The sequence below is a fragment of the Kogia breviceps genome, chromosome 10 (assembly GCF_026419965.1).
Source record: "Kogia breviceps isolate mKogBre1 chromosome 10, mKogBre1 haplotype 1, whole genome shotgun sequence".
NCBI lineage: Eukaryota > Metazoa > Chordata > Mammalia > Artiodactyla > Physeteridae > Kogia > Kogia breviceps.
The window spans coordinates 57,585,651-57,607,276 of NC_081319.1; the positions used below are offsets into that span (position 1 = coordinate 57,585,651).

The 21,626-nt window shown below is 43.5% G+C and overlaps 1 protein-coding gene, 1 long non-coding RNA gene and 1 pseudogene across 9 annotated transcripts in view; 1 reads left to right on the forward strand and 2 right to left on the reverse strand.

Annotated features, from left to right (window-relative positions):
* Nucleotides 1–764: 764 nt before the first annotated feature.
* Nucleotides 765–2,588, reverse strand: LOC131764145 (extended synaptotagmin-1 pseudogene; annotated as a pseudogene).
* A 6,368-nt stretch (nt 2,589–8,956) lies between these two features.
* On the reverse strand, nt 8,957–20,396 carry LOC136791998 (uncharacterized). Its single transcript, XR_010835021.1, has 3 exons — nt 20,216–20,396; nt 11,693–11,820; nt 8,957–9,039 (listed from the first exon to the last, which is right to left on the reverse strand). It is a non-coding gene; the product is annotated as an uncharacterized lncRNA (long non-coding RNA).
* Nucleotides 19,412–21,626, forward strand: part of SLC4A7 (solute carrier family 4 member 7) — a 121,450-nt gene continuing 119,235 nt past the window's right edge. For 3 of the 8 annotated variants that reach the window (XM_059075230.2, XM_067005859.1, XM_059075234.2), the window contains exon 1: nt 19,424–19,704. In XM_059075230.2, coding sequence (XP_058931213.1) covers nt 19,657–19,704 — 48 coding nt within the window. In that variant the 5' untranslated portion in view covers nt 19,424–19,656. Of the gene's footprint in view, nt 19,705–21,626 lie in introns of all 8 variants that reach the window. The other 5 variants (XM_059075232.2, XM_059075236.2, XM_067005860.1 and 2 more) reach the window with 3 other exon arrangements.

The window sequence follows — 21,626 nt, forward strand, 5'->3', positions numbered from 1 at the left end:
CAAACTGAGACAAAGTGTCTGGGTCTTTTTGGATGCAGGCTGTCCCCAGGGTGGAGCATAATCTTGGGCAAGGTAGCTTCCTTCAGCTGAGGACAATTTTGGAAAAGGAACAGAGTTGTGAGCCATCAGCAGCCAATATCCCTCAGCAGGAGGAGTGAGTTCCTTGATCCAAGAGGGATGTGTTGAGCACACAGCATCCACTGTCAGCACACTATGTGAGATTGTATCATTTTGTCATAAAAAGAGAAATGACAGGATAGAAATAAGCAAAGGGAGAAATGTGGGTAAAAAGGGAAGAAATGGAAAATAATAGATCAGTATTTTGGGAAAAAGGGAAAGTATAGCTTTCGCTAAAAGGCCTCATCCAGGTCCTCTTCTTCTGTGAAGTATCAGTATTTGGGAAAAAGTATCAGTATCAGTATTTGGGAAAAAGGGAAAGTAAATAAATCTAAAAATTTGTATGTACCAGCCACTATGATTTCACGCACAGCACATTCCTGGGCAAGGTAGTTGCTAAAATGGCCAAGGTCACAGAATGAGAGTTTTGGAAAACACCTGTGAATCATGATTCAGAGGATTGTGCCATAACGTTCAAAGCACATGAAAATGAATGGAAATGCATTCTGTTAAACTATTTCCTAACAGAGGTCATTCAGTCATAAGAACACTTTCAGAGCGCGAAGAAGCAGGTTTGATGAATATTGATGCTATAAATGAAAGAACTTAAATTTAGCAAATTTGAGTCTTGGCTTATCTATGAATTGTCAACTTTTAATCATCCTATGGGTGATTTTTAAATGATGTCCATTTGGCTTTGGAATTTGTTACAAGAATTTTGGAAGGAGCCCATTGATCATCTTGGTTTGGGTTTCCCCAGAAACAGACCTGAGACAAAGATTCAAGGGCTAGTTTCCTGGGGAAACTATGTGGGGTTTTTTTTGTTTGTTTTTTTGGTCTTTCAAAAAGCTGTATTTGGCATAAGCTAATGCCACTGCTAGTGTTGCCAGTGACCAGGCACAAACACAGAAGGTCCTGAGGAGCTGGGCAGAAAGGAGAATGTGCAGGCAGAGCAGGAAATAGCCAGCTCACGTCGCTGTCCCAGGAGCCCAGAAGGATACAGGCCGTGCAGTAAAGGGTAACATATGGTCCTCCTCTTTGGTCATGCAAAGGCCCTATCATGGGCCTGGCAGGTGAGATGGCTGAGGGGTGCAGGCTCTGCCCTCGGACTCCAAGCTTTAGGCTCATCACATTGAGGTGGTGATACAGCAAGAGGCCAGGCAAGGAGACAGAGCAGTCAGGCTGGTAATCTCCAGCTCTTAGGAGCTGCCCTTGTCCTTGTCATCCATGAGGTCATACCACTGGACTGCACCCTGGGAAAGGTCTATCTCAGCGAGGTCCAACTGCACCTTCCCCAGCAGCTCATGCTCTCTTGACATGAAGGAGGAACTAGACTTCACAGAGACATCCAGCTTTCACCGAAAGTCCTCATCCAGTGGCAATTTCCACTCAAAGCGTTCATTGAATTCAGGATTTAGGGTCCTCTTCTTCTGTGAGGTCTTCCTCTTGGTGCCCCGGTTCTTGTCTGGCAGTAGCAACAGTGACACGTAGGGGTCAGGGGGGTTCCGTCCATTTTGTCGAAGAGCCCAACAACTGTGAATGTTGCTGACCAGCTTGCGTTCTTCACTGTAGTACCAAACAGTCAGTTTCACCTGGCCCAGAGTCCAGGCTGGAGCCTCAAGGGGACTGTCACTGTGTTAGGTGCTGCCGGAGCTCTGGGGCTGAGGAAGTGATGTGAGGGAGTCCCCTCCAGAGCTCTGGTTCTTCACTCAGAGATGAGGAGCTGTGGCTCTAGCTGTGGCTGTGAACTTCCACCCCTGAGTGCTGGGACACCAGGATCCTGAGCTGTGCTCGCAGTAGCTCCTGCCCTGGACCATTGCTGAGCATAAACCAGCGGTCCAAGCAGAGCCGGTCAGCCACGAGGAGCTCGGAGAAAGGCAGGGATAACAAGCCCAGTGTGACAGTCCCCTCACCCCAAACCTGCAACTCCAGGCTCTCAGAGTTTGGTTTCCTGATGAGAGAGGAGGCACTCTCATCCCAGACAGGGGCTGACGTTTGGAAAACAGTCTTAGTTTTATGAGAAGTATCTCCCAAAGCAAGAGTACCATAAGGGCTGGGAGGCCTGGTACCTTTTCAGAGCCACAGGTCCTCAGCCCACTCCAGGTAGATGGAGAGCAGGGCTGCCGCCAGTTCTGCACTCTTCTGAGTCTGGATCAAACTGCTCATCTGCAGCACCTCCTCTAACTCAGCAGCAGTGGGACGGGGGTCAGATGCTCCAGATGCAAGTATAGGCAGCCAGATGAGACATCCTCCAGGGTCAGCCACTCATCAAGGAAGCCATTGTTTAGGACTGTAGTGAGACTCACTTTACACCTGCCCAGAAAGTCATCCTTGTCCAGGTCCTTGTCAAAAACCTCACCCTCTAGCTCTTGGCCTGGAATTGATGTGATGATCACCTCAAAGACCTCGTTCCAGTGGGGATTGAGATCTTCCTCAACAACGCGGCTCTGGAAGCTTCGTCCTCCCAGGTTTAGGAAATGTTAGATGGTAGCAGGTGGTGATATAGGGATAGAGAATGCAGCCCATCAAAGGTAGTCAGGAGCTTAACCCTACTGTGAAAAATGAAACACACTGGAGAATTATCTCAACGAAGGGGCAAGGAAGAGGGGGTACTAGTCACCAGGGCTTATTGTTCTCTCAACTTCAGGTCTGCTTTGTGCACAGGGGGAGCAGTCTCCCTGGGCTTAAGGAAGTGGCCAGGGGGGACAGAGAGGCAGAAACTGACTGTTGGAAGCCTGCAAATCAAGCCTGAGGGGTGCATGTAGGGAACTGTCAAAGCAGCCTCTGCTACATTGATGGTCTGAATGTATTTTGCTTGTTATGATATTAAAGTTGGTTTCCATCCCTGAGAATGTGCCAAGTTGTGGCCAGGGAAGAGAGAGCTGGCTGTGTGCCGAGAAACAGGAGGAAACCCTTGTGAGATTAAACATTCGAGCGTGGGCTGGGCACAGGGCCATGGAGGGTTGACAGAAGCCTGAGCAGGCACTCACGCCATAGGAAACGTCCTGTAGATAAGAGCTCATTACGGTCACCAAAGGTGAAAGGTGGGGGAAGAGATAAATTGGGAGATTGGGATTGACATTATACACACTACTATACATAGAATAGATAACCAACAAGGACCTACTGTATAGCACAGGGAACTCTGCTCAATATTCTGTGATAACTTACATGGGAAAATAATTTGAAAATGAATAGATATATGTATATGTATACATATATATGAATCACTTTGCCATACATCTAAAACTAACACAACATTGTAAATCAACTATTGTCCAATAGAAAATAAATCTTAAAATAAATAAATAAATGAGAGATCACACAGGCAGTTTCCTCCAGTTGTCCATTTGGACCATAAGACTCCTGAGCTGGAGAATAATGGCAGAGTGGAAAGTTTTCAGGTGGCAGTTACCTTGGTCCTGTGCCAGGTGTATTACTCACCGCTCACAAAGCTCCAGCTGGTATTTACCACCCAACAAAAGGGGAAAGAAAAGAGAAGTTCTGCTGATTTTCATGTCACAGAAGGCATGAAAGAGGAGACAATGCATTGGGGAAGAATGAGAACATTTTCCCATGGTCCTCATTTATTTTTATCACAGGATATCAGTTATTTGTACCACTTTAGGGAAAATAAGAATCTAAAGAGTTTTGATTCTTTAACTAAATTTTGTTTATTAGCCTCATATCTAAGGAAATCACATTTAATCGGCTCACTTCCTGAAGAGCTAGTTTGATATCCTTGACTTAGGTTACTGCTGTGCAGTTAGAATCAGCTTCCCCCTCTCCTCCCATGCAGAGCTGAAGGGCAATGCTGGGGCTCCCAGGACATGCAGTAAAGGTTGAACAAGAGACGTCCTGACCTTGCACATTTTCTTATGTCTTCACTAAGAAAATCCCCCTAAAAATTTAATCTGTTAAAAACCAGCCAGGGGCTTCCCTGGTGGCGCAGTGGTTGAGAATCCGCCTGCCAATGCAGGGGACACGGGTTTGAGCCCCGGTCCGGGAAGATCCCACATGCCACGGAGCAACTGGGCCCGTGAGCCACAATTACTGAGCCTGCGCGCCTGGAGCCTGTGCTCCGCAATGAGAGAGGCCGCAATAGTGAGAGGCCCGCGCACAGCGATGAAGAGTGGCCCCCTCTTGCCACTACTAGACAAAGCCCTCGCACAGAAACGAAGACCCAACACAGCCATAAATAAATAAATAAATAAATAATTTTTAAAAAACCCAGCCAGGATCATAGTACCAAAGAGGAAGGTGTTTAATTCATTTATTTATTTAACAAATCTTTATGTATTTTATGGACAATGTACAGAGAGCTGAGAGGGAGGCAAAAATGAGTGGGCCATGTCTCTAGTCCTTAGGGAACTTATTGGTATTCAACACGGAAGGCATGAAAGCAATTAATTATAACCCAACACGAAGTGAAATGGTACTCTGATATCCTGTGAGAACATTACTGGTGATAGCCCTTCTCTCATTAAGTTTTATTACCTTATATTTCATGCCACATTATTTAGCAGTTTTTAAAATTTCTGCCCTCAATTTTGTATGGTTTTCATATGGCTTTCCCAGCTCAAATGATAACCTTCTTACGGTCGGAAAGGAGACAGTAAAAGCTGTGCTTCCTGATCTTTAAGTGTGTACAAATGCCCACAGTTCTGCACATCCAACAAGCTCCTTGGACCAGCTCTGCTAACCCTTACCGCACTTGCCACACCATTCAGCAAATCAGATTCGGACTGCAAATTACTTTTGAAACTATCAGTCACTTTTATTGCACGTGACAGGCAAGCTAGGGATTGCTAAAATACAATAGATACTTCATGTGCTCAGAAAGTTGTAGGGTAAATTGAAAGTGTTAGGATACCATCTCCCCAACATTTACCCCATGATGCTATTCTATGTGCACAGGCCTAAAGATTAAACAGAGACACATATCCCATGCTTTTTAAAGGGAACGAAATGTGTCTTCATATTTTACCTGTGGTCCATTTATGGAATTGCTGAGATAACATTCCTCCAGCGTTGTTATAGTTGCTTTGCAGCGTAAGTTCTTTTGTAAGGAAGGGTGTGGAACTGAGTGCTATTAACAGGCTCCAGAACAGAGCTCAGGTTTCAATGCTGTCACAATTTTAGAACAACGGGTGGCCAGAGCCTACAGCTAATCTGGTCCAGGCCTCCGAGCAAGCATGTTCAATGTGGGCTTCAGCCTGCTCTGTCTTGATACTTCTGCTCCCCACCTACCAGATTAATATTGAAGAGAATTCTACATGCCTCAATCTTCTGTATCCAAGCTCTTCCTTATACTGTGCAAGTCCCCTTTAGTTACCTAGTGCCTCCCATACCTCCCCAAACTGCCCTCTACTGCCTCTCCTTTGATCCTGACTGCTCTCTCTGCCAAACTTCCCACCCTTTGGAACTTTTCTTCTTCGAACTGCAACTTGAATGATTTTATACAACACAGGTCTGATCAAGTCATTCGCTGTCTTAAATTCCTCTAAATGTCTCCCATTGCCCTCAGAAAATGTTGGAATTCCCTAACATAATGGAGAAAGCCCCCTCTTCCCACTTGCCAGCCCTGAAATGTGTGTTCCTCTTCAGGTCCTGCAATGTCCCACGCTCTCCACCCCTAGTTCTTCCAGGGCTATTTCCTCTGTCTACACTCTTTCTCTGGTTTTATTCCTCCTCTACTTTAGGTTTCACTTAGCAGTCTCCGTACGGGGGACTCCTTCCTTGACATCAGGACACAAGCTAACAGGGTTTGCTTGTGTTTGTATCAATGCTCTTAAACGCTGCAGGATCATTTCCTCTTTCCTTATCTGCTCTCCCTGTTAAGACATAGAGGTTCCTGGACAGGCCTTGTCTTTGTCTTGTTCACATGCTATACACGTGGCCTAGCACACAATGGGTTCTCACTAGGGCCATCTTCAGGAGCACTTGGAAGGGAGCTGAACATTTGGGGTTTAACACTCGTCAGTGCAGTCTTGAAATTCTGAATCATTTGTCTTTGGATTTATGCTTTCTAAGTGAAGTCAATGGAATGATGGAGCATGTGCCAGGGGCGTGGAGCCTAGGCTCCCACCTGGTCCCACCTAGTCCCACCTGGTCCCTGGGAGGCTCCTCCACCTCTGACCTGTGATCACTGTCTCCCTCGCTCATTCCCCTCCAGCACCCCGCTTTGGTGCAGGAACAATGAGGAATTGGGCAGGTCCTTGTGCTCACATGTGGAGCCCTGCACAGAGTCTGCAGCATCTGTGAGGATATGCACTCTCTTTGCAAGTACCCATGTGTCCAAGGGGACATGATGCTGAGCAGCAAATAAAAAACAAAAGGACGGGGCTTCCCTGGTGGTGCAGTGGTTGAGAGTCCGCCTGCCGATGCAGGGGACACGGGTTTGTGCCCCGGTCCGGGAAGATCCCATCTGCTGTGGAGCGGCTGGGCCCGCGAGCCATGGCCGCTGAGCCTGTGCGACCGGATCCTGTGCTCACAACGGGAGAGGCCACAACAGTGAGAGGCCTGCGTACGGAAAAAAAAAAAAAAGGACAGGTTGAGAAGGAGACTCAGAAGAAGAAAAACAACACTTTTTTCCTCCTTTTTGAACAAGGTACCCTGCATTTTCATTTTGCAATGGGCCCCACAAATTATGTAGCTATCTCTGGCTCTCCATGAGTGTTTGTTGAATAGATGAATCAAAGGAATTTGATAAGCCAAATGCATGTTTCTTCAAAGCAACCACCTTGATGGATTTTCCAGTAGTTGTAATTTCCTGTAACATTTTTGGAACTTCTTTTTGAGAAGGTCACAATTTGGTCACAAATATTTTTTGAACATTTATTACACCAGGTTCTGGTGTATAGCAGTGAACTATTCAGATAAGGCTATGGAAAATCTTCATCCTTAAAATTGCTTTGGGGTGGATTTACTTCTCTAAAGAAGTCAAAAGTCTCTGGGAGGTCATACCTGGTGAATAAAGCGGGCCATAAAACTAAGTAATATCAATAATACCACTTGGGACTAAAATAAACTTTGTAACTATGGAACCATAAATTAAAAACACTGGGTTTCTTATGTGAGTAAACTGGTTCTGAAGATAATTTTCAAATATAAGCTTCAAAAACATTTTGAATTACTTTTAGTAAATGAAGAGTATCTTAAGGGGACTATCTTGAAGCATAAATTATACTTTAAATATAGAAACTCTGGAGTAAATAATTTTTGAAGAAAGCTTTTTTGGGTAATTTCTGTGTTGTTTTTAATCTTCTTAAACATTACTTTTTCATCTAATTCCATACACAAGAGAAATCTGCAGCTGATCAAAATTTGGTTATTAGTAATAACCTGCTTCCATGATCACATTGTTCTTACAATGTCCATCATGATTTGTTTGCTTCTCTACTAGAGCTTCCAAATTATGATTTTGTTCATCATTTTTGGAGCCCTGTGATAACCTACTTATTTTGCAGTACACCTCCTATCTAGGCTGGTCCTTGTTAGCTGTGTTATTTTAACCTCTTAGTGCCTTAGTTTCCTCATAGGATTGTGAGGAATATTAACACATGCAAAGACCTTATACTACTACCTGGCGAACAGTAAATGCCACATAAGAATTTCATTACAATAATTGCTATGATCTGGCCCCATGCATCCAGGCAAGGTGTAGGCAAAATTGTTCTCTAATGGGACAGATAGTAGATAATTGAGGCTTTGTGGGTCAGATGATCTCTGTCACAACTACTCAAGTCTATCGTTGTAATGCTGAAATCACCCTTAGACCGTACTTTTATGAATGGGCATGACTAAGTTTCAATAAAACTTTATTTACAAAAATAGGTGGCCGGTCAGATTGTGCCCATGGGCAATTCATCTGCTGACCAGCCCTGCCCCCCACCCACAGACACACCTTTTTGACAGGTGAGTGTGAAGGCTTAGCCAGGAGTCAAGAGTGAGGAGCAATGCTGACCTCAGTCCTCTGAAGTCCAGGTCACAATAGTAACAGGCTTCTCTAGGTGTGATGGCCCATAGTGAGGGCAGAGGTGCCATCTCTGTGGACAGTGCCATGGGGGCAGGTGGAGGTAGTAGAGGAGATAGGCTATAGCTGGAGAACTCCATGTAGCTCACTCTCCAGAATTAATTCTGTCCTGACAAGTTGATTCAATGAGCATTTTATAAACACCTGCTCAGTGGCTACATATGCAATGGTTTACTGTATTTTCATGGTAGCCTATTGTATAATTTATTTAACTATACAAGGGCCATACTTCAACCAATTGATACTCAATACTCATCTCTAATTTAATCTTTCAAAAGCTAGAGAAAAATTTTTTCTATAATATTCTTTGCCTATATAGTTCTTGGTGAGTCTAAATATTAGAAGAAAGTGGAACCCTATTCAGTTTTACTGGCCCTTGACCTGCTTGTCAATATCTTCCCCCCAGAGTGACCTCAAAGGAGCCAGGAAGTTAAGTCTTGTATTTTTTTTTTTTCATATCAGATCAGCATGCAATATGCTTGCCTAAGTAATAAGTATTATCTAGATAGATAGTTAGATATGGACAGGATATTTGTTTTCTCTATGAATGTGATGTCTTAATGTGCCTGGCAGTCAGCATCTCTTTTGCAATACTCTTCCCGTTTTGCTCGGGTACTCTCCTTAAGGTAACAAAAGGTCACTCCCTCCCAGAGTATAACATATTCTACGTTCCATTGTGCTTTCCAGAGGCAGGGTTTTACCTACAAGCTTGAGGATGATCCAGACTTAAAGTGGTCTCTTATTAGATACAACAAAAGAAATTTTGATTCACTGATTGATTGATTCAAGAAATGTCTACTCACTTGCTCATCATATGTACCACACAGGTCCTTGGAGGGACAGGAATGAATAGATACCATTTCTGCTCTCATGGAACTTGCTGTTTGCTGGTAGAGGCACATGTTAAACAATTATCAAACAGATAAGACAGCATGTAATTAGAACTAGCAAGAACTGATAGAAAGGAAATGAAAGTTTATAAGATATCTCAAATATTGCTGGCCATAGCAATCATCTAGGGCCCTTGTTAAAATAATGGATTCCTTTTGGCCCCATCACAGATCTGCTGAATCATGATCTCTAGGGAACTCCATATATTTCACAAGTAGCCCAGACAATCCTTATGAACAAGCACGCTTGGAAAACCCTGGTCGAACAGAATTTAAAGCAAAGACAACAACTCTAACTTCCAACCAGGCTTTCATTCTAAAGAAGGCTTATTTGGCATGTCTTTGAAGATTGGTTATAATAAGTGGCCGAAAACTTCCAATTCAAATTTGTGTTTGCTGATGCTGATGACCTATGGACTTGAATGCCACCTTTATGAAACCTTCATTAAGTTGCTAGGCAATGGGCTACTCTACCAGCTGGATTTAGTTTCCTAGATACAAGACTTTCTGAAACTCCTGCAATTTTCTTTCTCTTCATTAAAAAAAAAAATTCTTATCCAGAAAATATGCCATTGAGAATATTTACTTAATAACTTAACAATCTTCTCCCTTCGGAACCCCCAGCATACTCAACAGACTTCATGGCAGGCTTTAGTTTAACCCATTCAGGTTTTGACTTGGCCTCAATGAGAGAAGTGGTCCCTCTTAACAGGTTATGAATATCATTATACTGTATTTACACTGTTTAGCTTTAATGTGTTTGGCTTTTTAAAAGTGGTATTTAAGTTTGGAATATTCCTATTGTAAAACATTGTAAAATTTCCACTAGTATTTTAGACTATTTTGTGTTTAAAATAATTTTACAGCTTTTTTCTCAGTTAAATGTAATTTATTCATAGTAGATATTTGTAGAACCTATAAATAATGAAATTTTAAATTTAAAAATCACCCATAATCCTACTACCCAGCAACATCTGTTAGCATTTTAGTCTATTGTTAATTTTTAATATATTACTTTCAATTGATCACTCATTGATAGATAGTTATAACTGGGATTATACTCTATACCAAGTTTGTATCCAGATCTTTTAACAAAACTTGATACCATGAGTATTTTTCCATTAAAGTTTAGAATGTCTTTTTGATAAGTACATTATATTCTATCATATTGGTATGCAAACATTTATTTAATAATTTTTTCATTGCTTCAGTTTTATATGGTTTTAAACTTTTCGCTTTCATACATAACATTGGCATAAACCCCTTTGTATGTAAATCTATATCTGTAGCTATGACATCTTACAAGACAGTCCTAGTCATGAAATTGCTGGATTGAAAGATATGCTTTTTTTTGAGATTAATACATGTTGCCAAATTGCTTTTCAGGAATTGAAAGGATTCTATCATTGAGTAGATGGATCCACAGGGACCAATAAACACTAGGAAATAGATGTGATTTATGGATGCACCAATTAGCCTCCATGTGTTCTGTGATCCCAGACTTGTATTCCTAACTCTGACAATATATTTTCACAAATGCATACCATTGGTAGCACATGGAAGGAGCCATATCAACTCATCTCTGCTATTGCACCAAAGTCTTGAAGAACATGTCTTACTGATGATAAGTACCAGGCTATCTTTATATACAAAGGGCAGCTTATGACTGCCATGGAACCATGGTCTATTTCTCTGCTTATATTATAAGCACTATTGTTAATTGTTGTTTAAAGGGGAGATACAGCTAGTGAATAATAATACTAAGCACTGGTGAATAAATAATACTAGGATTCCTATTCGTGGGGGATATATTCTCAGTCCTCAAACGGAAACAAATTCTCAGTGCTTTTTCTTGTTAATTGTCTCTAAGAAAAGATGAAATTCTGGTGCTCATTGCTTCATACTTTGTAAAATATCTTTTTCAGCTTTCTCTGCCCACTCAACTTTCAATTGTGTATAATGTTTCCATGAACCTTAGTTATGAAAAACAAGTAAAAGGAAAGCTTACCTTTTCAGTAACTTTTCAGTCCTAGTTACCCCAAGTTACAAGGACACAATTATATTTAAGAGAAGTTGTCGTGTGAGTGGGTGTGCCCAGTGATGTGTGATGAACTGCTATTCCCACCAAATGAATCAGTTGGTATAAGAAAGGTACCATAATTTACTTGAATAGACTAGGGCTTGGGTTGCGTGTGTTTGTGTGTGTGTGTGTGTGTGTGTGTGTGTGTGTGTGTGAGAGAGAGAGAGAGAGAGAGAGAGAGAGAGAGAGAGAGAGAGAGAGAGAGAGAGAAAGGGAAAAGTATGTGTCCTGTTTCACATACAAGTGCAGGTCATACCCTATATGTGGCTTCTGGCCCCAAGCAGTGAAGATTGCAGAAATCTCCAGGATGATGAGAACATTCAGAAGCACCTCAAGGGCTTATGTTCCCACTTAATCTGATTTCTTTCCACTCTCTGTTGGCAATTCCTTACCAGCCTGAGTTTAGCAAAGCTACAGAACAATGAGAGATACTCAAACTGGTTGGGTGGGGACGAACCCCTAACCATAGGTAGCTGCCTTTAAGAGAAATCTTAAGGGAGAGGGACAGCGTGGGTGTGGGACAGGAAAGGAGGCTGGAAGAAGACAGGTAGAAGTGGAAGCTGCTCTTACCACAGGAGGAGTCTCCACACCAGAGTTCTAAAAAGTAGCATCCCCAGGGCTCTCTGTGGTTAAAGTAGGTACAGCACAATTCTGTCAAATATTTTCTTATGTATTACCTTATTTGGCTTTTGCAACACCTTTGAAATAAACAGAACAAGTATTACAGGTCTGCAATCCTTTATTTGAAACGCTTAAGGCCAGATATTTTAGATTTCAGAATTTATCAGAATTTAGACAAGTGATATAATGCCAGTTATGTATGTTATGAAACACTCCTAGTAGGGTCTGGGACAACATCCTGTTTTCAGACACATTAATATTTCAGTAATGAGGAATATGGGCATCCACAGTAAGGAGATAAAGACTATAAACAGCCTCATCTCAGTCTAGGTTAGGTTTCTGTAGCCAAATGAGTTATGAAAAGCCATTAGTTTTTCAGAGATTTATGAAGCTTGCAACTGAAGATAAGGAATTATGGCCTCAATTATCCCCATTTTATAGATGAGGAAACAAGTCCAGAGGCATTAAGTGATATATCCAATGTTAGTTTTAGATTATTTTAAAATGGGATTATTATGAACATCCCAAGATTATCTAAAACAATATAAGTACTTATTTTAACATTCACTCATGGAGAGTTTTGTTTTGAGCGTTTTGATTCCTTGGCCAAAAATGTTGTTTTCTATCTCTGCCTCCCTGAAGTCTATTACATTTTTGTATTATGTTTCTCAAAATGGGACCTTGGGATTTTAGATTTCCCCTTTGGTTCAGATGAGTGCTTCTCCAAAATTCATTGTAGTCTCAGTCATGGACATGGTTGAAGGGAGCACTTTCATAAAAGGGGTAAACGTTTATCGAAACTTAACTATACATAAAGAGTGGTCCTGAGAAGAAAAAAATAAGCAACAAGGGTCTTTCAGTGCTTCCCTAGCCCAAGCACTAAGAGGAATAGTCTTTGGAAAGCAACAGAAATATAAACCACACTCAGATGTGCCTAGGTGTGACCAAAATAGACTCTGACTTTGAAAGAACACTGCCTACATCAAAACATACAACACTCTTTAAAAGGAGTTTGCTGGCACAACTCGGAGTGCCAATCCTGTACTCACTTGCCGCTTGTTCCTCAACAGTAGATGACACTATTCCAATGCCTGAGCAAACTAGATGGTGACCAGTGACTATGAACTGACTCAGAAAAACTCAGCATTATTGAAGAAACAATGAGCTGAGAGTCAGCTAGTCTAGTCCAGTCAGTCCCAGGCCCCTTCCTAACTTGCTATGTTATTTGGCCATGATCGTGCTTACAATCTTTAGTTTCAGTAATTATAGTTACTTTTGAATATATGTGCATAAAAGAATTCAGAAACAGACACACAAAAGGTTTTGTATGTATTAGTAAGAAACCAAAATTGTTGAAAAGGGTTCATTGTACAGAGATTTCCCCTATGTGACCTGCCCCCACACAGGCACACCCTATCCCATTATCAACATCCCCCACGAGATGGTGCATTTGTTACAACTGATGAATCTACATTGACACATCATAATCACCCAAAGTCCATAGTTTATCTTATGGTTCACTCTTGGTGGTGTATATTCTATGGGTTTAGACAAACGTGTAATGACATGTATCTGTCATTATGGTATCATACAGAGTAAAAATACTCTGCTCTCCCTATTCATCTACATTCACCAGCCCCCCACCAATCCCTGGCAACAAGTGATCTTTTACTGTCTTCATAGCTTTGCCTTTTCCAGAATGTCATACAGTTGTAATCATATAGTATGTAGCCTTTTCAGATTGGCTTCTTTTACTTAGTAATATGTATTTAAGTGTTTTCAGTGTCTTTTCACAGCTTGATAGCTCATTTCTTTTTAGTGCTGACTAATATTTCATTGTACATTCAGTTTATTTTTTCTATTAACCTACTGAAAGACATCTTGGTTATTTCCAAGTTTTGGCAATTATGAAGAAAGCTGCTATAAAACATTGGTTTAGGGCTTCCCTGGTGGTGCAGTGGTTGAGAGTCCGCCTGCCGATGCAGGGGACACGGGTTTGTGCTCCTGTCCGGGAAGATCCCACATGCCGTGGAGTGGCTGGGCCCATGAGCCATTGCTGTTGAGCCTGTGCGTCCAGAGCCTGTGCTCCGCAACGGGAGAGGCCACAACAGTGAGAGGCCTGTGTACCGCAAAAAAAACAACAACAAAACATTGGTTTATGTGTGGACATAAGTTTTCAGCTGCTTTGGGTAAATACCTAGAAGCACAATTGCTGAATCATATGGTTAGAGTATGTTTATTTTTGTAAGAAACCACCAAACTGTCTTCTAAAGTGGCTGTTCCATTTTGCATCACCACCATCAATGAATGAGAGTTCCTGTTGCTTCATATCCTTACCAGTATTTGGAGCTGTCAGTGTTATGGATTTTGGCCATTCAAACAGGCATGCAGTGTTATTTCATGGTTGTTTTAATTTGCATTTCCCTAATAACATATGATGTTGAGCATATTTTCATATGCTTAACTGCCATCTCTATATCTTCTTTGGTAAGCTGTCAAAGTCTTTGGCCCATTTTGTAATTGGGTGTGTATTATTTTATTGTTGAGTTTTAAGTGTTCTTTACATATTTCGGATAACAGTCCATTACCAGATGTATCATTTGCAAATATTTTCTCTCTTAAAATGCTTTTTAAGTCTTGAAGGGGAAGTGTCTCTATCAAGGAAGAGGAATGGTGGTGATCTCTCTCTCTCTCTCTCTCTCTCTCTTTCTCTCTCTCTCTCACTCTTCAAGTAATAATAGGCTCCAGAGTGTCTGCGAGGATACTGGCCTAGTGATTTAGTGCTTCTAGACCTAAGGAGTCACTATGTTCTATCAATTTTACTTCCAAACTATCTCTTATATCAGACTTACATTTTCTATTTCCTTTGTCATTGCCTTAGCCCATGCTTTGTAACCCAGGGCCATCCAATAGAAATATAATGTGAGCCACATATGTAATTAAAAATTTTCTAGTAGCCACATTTAAAAATCTCAAAAGACATAGGGGAAATTAATTTTAATGTTTATTTAACCCAACATATCCAAAATATTTTCATTTCAACATGTAATCAATATGAATAACAAGATTCCACTCTTCTTGTGAATGTCAAATCTTTTAAGCTTGCAGCACATCTCAATTAACATGTGCCATATTTCTAGGACTCAGTAACTGCCATGTTGAGCAGTGCAGTTTGAACCAACCTTCTTGCTCTTAGCATCTCTCCTTTCCATCCTTTTATATGGTCTGTAATATATCATCTCCCTCCTTAATGCCCTCTGATGGTGGGTCTGTAACTGCATGTAGCAAAAAGTCCAATTTCCTTAGTGCTGTTCACTCATTCATTCTATATTTTTTATGTACCCATCATGGGCCAGGTACTCCAGGGTGTCCCCAGTGACAAGACAGGTGTGGTGTCTGCCCCTGAGAAGTGTAATGGGAATTACACTCTAATGGGAATGTAAGCTCCTCAGGGGCCTGGTGAATAAGGCCCTTCTTCTAGTACGAGCTTAAGCCCACCCTTTTCCCACCTCATGGTTTCCCAAACAGATAATCATAACGAACGTGTAATGAGTGTTTCTTGTCTGTTAGGTGCTGTGCCTTATGCTCTCATGGATCATCCATGACAGTGCCACTATTACCCCAATTACAGTGTCCAGAGGGGTTCTAAAAAGAAGGCTGGCAAGGTGGGTGACTTGCCTACAGACACAACCACTAGCACAAAGGGAATCAGCCCCATGCAGTTTGCCTCCAGAGGGGGATGCTTCGCCATTGGACTACCCTGCCTTTTCAGGTGAGCCATTGATTTCGTTGTTGCTTCTGCCTGTAATGCCCTTCTTCTCCCCATGCTTATTTGATGAAGTTATGCCATTATCATTCATGACTCAGTTTAAATCTACTGTATCTCTAGCTTTTTCAGACACCTTCATATGCATCCTTTTCTCACAGCTAACAGTCCCCTGCCCCTTCTATCTCTAGAAGTGTACATTAGAGTGTACACATTGCATTGTTGGCATTTGTTTCTATATAAGTTTCCACTCAGAACTCCATGAGATCAGGTCTGGTTTTTTGTCTTGTTTTAGATTCTCTGTAGGCCTAGCCTGCAGAAATAAGAGGAACAATTTTTTCAACTATTTTCCTTTTGTCTTTTCCCCACTGAGGCTGCTCTGATGCTCTTGTAAACACTATTCCAAGGATTTTAGTTTTCCTTATAGAATCAGATGATTGGGAACATTTAAATTTCAGCTAGCACCAAGAAGAGGCAATGAAGAGATAAAGAATTGTCAAAGGATCCTCTGCTAAAGGATGGTTCCAAGCTTTTCAAAATGACAGAGAAACTGCTATTTTTCTTTAAAAAATATGTTCTGGCTCATAGAGAGCTGTTGGTGGGAAGATTATTCATGCCTCAGGATGAAGATCTTGCCAAGGGGTTGTATCCAAGTCCCTGCTAGTATTACCTACTGTTCCAGAAACCCAGGAAGTGTACTGAATCTGGGATATAGCTAAATGTCATTAATTTTAGGTGCTACAAGTTCATTGTGAGTGATGAATTTAGATTCAGATTCACCTTTGGTTAGCAAATGTTTCCCCGTGCTACATTTTGGATGAGTATTCAAAATACTAAGAGAACAATTTGCCTTTCAGAACCTTTGAACATTTTATAACCATCACCATTTGCATGAAAGCAATTTTAATACATTATCTTCTTTACTTACTGCAATCATCACCTCGGGATGAACTCTGGCTGAATATGAATTAAGTGGGCAATTGAGAGTAATCAGTTCTATAGTTCAGACCTTTACTACACTACTTTTCCAGCAGGTGGGATGAACTGAGGAGTGGAAAAAGTGCATGGCAACAGAGAGGTCACTCAAAAAATAATTTTGGACTAAATAAACCAAGGGCTTATTTTTTTCTTTTCACAAGTTGGATTAAGAGAAACTCATTTTTTGGCATGGTCCCCTGAACATATATTTTTAAGCCCTTCTTGAAGTTGCCTACTTAGCTCTTTCAACTCTGGCACCAAGGGTATAGGTTCCTACTTTGCTCCTGTCACTACTTTGGCCACATCCTCAGATTTCTCCCAGGATGCTCCTAGATCTTAAAGGATGTTTGCCTCCCCCCTTCCCCACCTCCCAAATTCATTCAATTAACACAGGTACTGAAAGCTTACAAAGGCCAACCACTCTTCTAGGCATGCTGGGAATATAACAGGAAAATGAAACAGGCAAAAAAATTACTGTTTGCATGAAGCTTACATGGAGCACACATTTTTTAAAAAATTAATTACTTAATTAATTTATTTATTTTTGGCTGTGTTGGGTCTTTGTTGCTGTGCGCAGGATTTTCTCTAGCTGCGGCTAGTGGGGGCTACTCTTCATTGCGGTGCGCGGGCTTCTCATTGGGTGGCTTCTCTTGTTGCAGAGCACGGGCTCTAGGTGTGCGGGCCTCAGTAGTTGTGGCACTCAGGCTCAGTAGTTGTGGCTTGCAGGCTCTAGAGCACAGGCTCAGTAGTTGTGGTGCACGGGCCCAGTTGCTCCGTGGCATGTGGGATCTTCCCAGGCTAGGGCTCAAACCTGTGTCCCCTGCACTGGCAGGTGGATTCTTAACCACTATGCCACCAGGGAAGCCTGGAGCACACATTAATCTGTGTTTAATGTTAAAATTAATAGATAATTTAAAAATTAATTGATAGTCAATCTAAGAAAGAAATGGACAATTTTATTCGAGCCCACCTGAGGGTTATAACCCAGGAGACAGTCTTTCAGAAAGCTCTGAGGACTGATCTGCCCATTAGAGGTCAAAGCACAGCTATGAAAGTTTTTGAGACAAACGGTTATATATCAAAGTAACATATTGACAGTTTACATAGTCCAACAAGGTGATAGTGGGTCATTGTGACCCCTTACAGGATTGAGAAAGGAATATTATCTCCTAAGGAATTACCTTGCTGGTGCCAGGAGGATATTGCCTTTTTTTTTTTTTTTTTTTTGGCTAGTAGGCATTCCTGTGTCTTCTAAGGGGATCTAATTAATGTGTAATGCAGATGCACAATACACACGAAAGGGGAGAGGGTAGTGGCTCAGACGGCAGAAAAAAGTGCATGTTAAAGTTTTCTTGTCTTGCCTTTAAAATAATTTTGTGACATCAGTGTGTGTGTGTATACAGATGATAAACATAATGAAGCATAAATATATAGAATGTTATAAAAGAATAACTGCTATATAGAAAAATAAAGTAGAGAAAGGGAATAGAAAATGTTCTGCATACACTAATTAGTTTTTTGGTAGGGAGGCTGCATTTTAAGAGACCTCAGAGCTAATTCTTCAATATAAATCATATTTACCTTGTGATGGTATGGGTAAAAGTGATTGAAGCCTTAAACAACTTTAGGAGGCTCTTTTCTTAAAAAATTCCAGTTCCTCTCTTTCTCCATATTCTTTCCTTTTCTTTCTTGTTTCATCTTTTCATCCCTTTTCCTTGTTGCTGTACAACTTTCTTTAATGAATCATTAGAATGGTGCAATAGAGCAGTTCCACTAACTAGGATTTAAAACCAGTTACCTCTCTGAAGCTCAGCTTCTTCATCTGTTAAATGGGGACAACAGAAAACATATTGTGGTGTTGTGAGGATTAGAGATGCAGCATGTTTGCCTTAATGTACAGTGTCTAATTGTAGGCTTCTTTAAACGGTAGCACATCTGTTCTTTATAGAGTAAGTGAATAATGGGTGCCCACCTAGAAGTAACTCTCTGAGAAATTTAGAAAAAAAGGGGACTAAGACCCAAACCAGGAAGGAGTCATCCAGCATACTTACCTATTTCTGACAAAGGGCTTTACTAATATCTATTTTGAGATGGATAGGGTAAGCGCTCCAGACTTGCTCGAATATAAAATTTCCTTCCATAGCACTGATTTAGTTCTTCCCAGCTAATCTTTTTGTTCTCTTTTTTAAACACGCAAGACAACCCAGTAAACAATAATGCCTCTAATAAGCATGCTATGTTTCAGGTACGTTTAAGGACAGAAATTCACTTGATCCTTCAATGACCCTGTGTAGCAGGCACCGTCACCATGTGCAGTTAGAGGTGTGGATATGGGGGTAGGGGTGCCCCAGAGCGTGGACTCGCGTGTGGGTGCCGCAGTGGTGCCCGGCCAGGGGCGCAAGCACACGAGGATACCTGGCCAGGAGTGCTCCCTGTTTCACTGGCCCTGAGTTGGGGTTCTTGCCAACAGAACAGAGAAAAAAACCTTGCAGCACTCCTAACGACCCGTTAGTTCCTTTGGGGTTCCCGTGAGCGCCCCTGTAATGGGCAGCGACCTTCTTCCCTCCTGCCACGAGGAACGTGGTTAGGCGCCGTGGTGTCCCCCAGCCCCCCTCGGACAAGGAAAACGAGCTAAACTCTTAGTATCGGTCACTTAAGATTTTACAGAGGGGCGGGCCTCCTGAGGTGGCCTGGCGCCGAGATGAGTGTGGAACCCCGAAGGCCTCCGAGTGGCTGGGACGCAAGTCTTCCTCCCACCCTCCCGCTCCACCTCTGGGCTGCCTGGCCGCCGGGCCGGGACTTGCCTGGGAGGACCCCGGCCAGCCGGGGGCGTGGCGCCAGGGGGCGGGCGTGTGAGTGGGGCCTACGCGCGTCACGGCCTGGCCCCGCCCTCGGGCCTCCGCGGCGCCCTCCTACCCGCCTCGGCCTCCGTCCAGCTCAGTGCTCGCTCCACGTCCCACGCTGCGGCCTCGAGCGCCGGCGAGAGGCAGCTTCGCGGTCGCCGCGCACGCGCCCCAGTCTCTCGCTCACGGCTCTCCCCACGCGAGCGCCTCGCACACGAGCGCACGTTCGTTTCCCCTCGCGCGTCTGGCACTCGGCCGCGGCCGCGGCGGCGGACGGGCCGCGCGGGGCAGCAGCGGATCGGCCGCCGCGGGCTGGACGGCCGACCATGGAGGCGGACGGGGCCGGAGAGCAGATGAGACCGCTTCTCACCCGGGTAACGAGAAGGGTGCGGGCGGCGGGGCTCCTCGGCAGGCGGGCGCGGGGCGCGGCGGACAAAGGCTGGGGCGCGGCGGGCCGGCCGCAGGTCCCGGTCGGGCCCCCCCACCGCAGGCGGCCGGCGCGCCGGGGCAGCCCCTTTGTGTGACCGCCCGGAGCTGGGGGCGGGCGGCGCGGCGTCAAGGAGGCCGGCGTTGGGGGGCCGACAGCGCGCCGCCGGCATCCAGGCTGCCGCGTCCCGGGGTCTCGGCATCCGGGGGGCCCGGCAGCCCGCGGGCTCGGCCGGTCAACAGCCAGACAGGCGCCTCCTCCTCTCCGCGGGGCTCGCCTCTCCTTCCCGGCGTTCTCCCCGCCAGGTCTCGGTTCCAGTGGCCTTGGCACTGGACTTGAGGTCAGACCCTCGACAAACCCATCCTCTCCCCGCGAGGAGGAGCGCGGCCCCACCTGGCTAAGCCAGAGGCCGTGGTGAGGAGCCAGTTAAATCTTCCCCATCTTCCCTGTCTCCCTACCCGCCTGCCGCGCGCTTTGTTCCGGGACTTCTCCGGCCGCGTGGACGAGCCGCCTGCGTTGGCGGCCAAGGCTGCGTCTAGCTGCCGATTCTGCCCGGCCAGCCTCCTCCTCTCCTGGCGAGAACCCGAGTGTGCTCCTGCCGCAGACCAAGTGCAAAGTGGAATGTGTTCTGACCCTGCGCGCTGCTCGTTTCAGCAGCCTAGCAAAAGCGCGTTTTCCGCTGAAGCTGGGGGGTGGCTTCGGGGTGAGATGGGAGTGGGGGTGGGCTTTCAAAAGGTCCGCATTCGCATTTGGTTTGCCGGACGGGCGGCCCACGCTCAACTGACTTCCTGCTTTCGTATAGGATGCATAGGTCCCCACAGTTGTGATTCTTTCCTCCCTTCATAGTTCGTGACTCAAAGGGCATAGAGGTGTTAGAAATTTTCCTGCTTCCAGCCAGCTCTTACTTGGTGACCAGGAAAGGAGGGAAGCTTGCAGTGAAAAACGTCCAGTCTTTCACAACCAACAGGAAAATTGCTTTTCACGTTATTTTTATTCAAGAATTTCACTTATTTCTCCGCTCCCCCCGTCCTTTTAGAGGTTATTGTAAGGGTCTGGAGAGTAGCCATTCATCATTTCAACATGTTCACCTATAAATTCTCAAAACATGGAGAAAAAGTTAGTCTTCAGACAGTGAAGTCATTTAGCAGTGGTTTTTGGGAAGATCACTTGTACTGATGGTAATGGAATCCTGGAAGCTCGTTCGTCCTAAGGATCTTCTGTAATTCTGTGTGTGGCCTTTGAATAAACTGTGTTTTAGATGTATTTCTTAGCACCTTCTCTGATACTATGTATCAGATACACTTGGCTGTTCTTAAATTTATTATTTTCAAACTTTAAATTCAGAACAGTAAAGAGCATCAGCGTTTACATAAAGCTGGAGAGAAACTATGATGTGTTCTCAAATATTGCCTCCTTAGCTAGCAAAGGAGGCCTCTGATAATGCCATTGCCTTCCAAATCATTCATTCATTCATTGTGATAACACTACTTAGAACCCATTCTGTAGTATCCAACAAGACAGAACCAGCTCTGCTCAAATGAGGGAGACAAATGACAAAGGGATTATCAAACACTGTTATTAATGGCATGGCAGGGGAGCACTTTGGAAGGGTATACCTCCTAAATCTTGGGAAGATAAGACTTGGCTACAGTAACCATATACAAATTGATAATATAAATCAAATATGATAAGCTATCATACAGTCTAAAAATAGAATGAGAGAACAGGAGAACTGTTGGTTTAAGTAGTAGAGAACACTATTACTTGCAAACTGGGAAGAGGAACTGTTTGCATTGACAAAATTAACTCTTTCCTCACTGATTTTCCACTGGTAAATGCATGTCATAAAAGTGGAAGATTATGGTATTC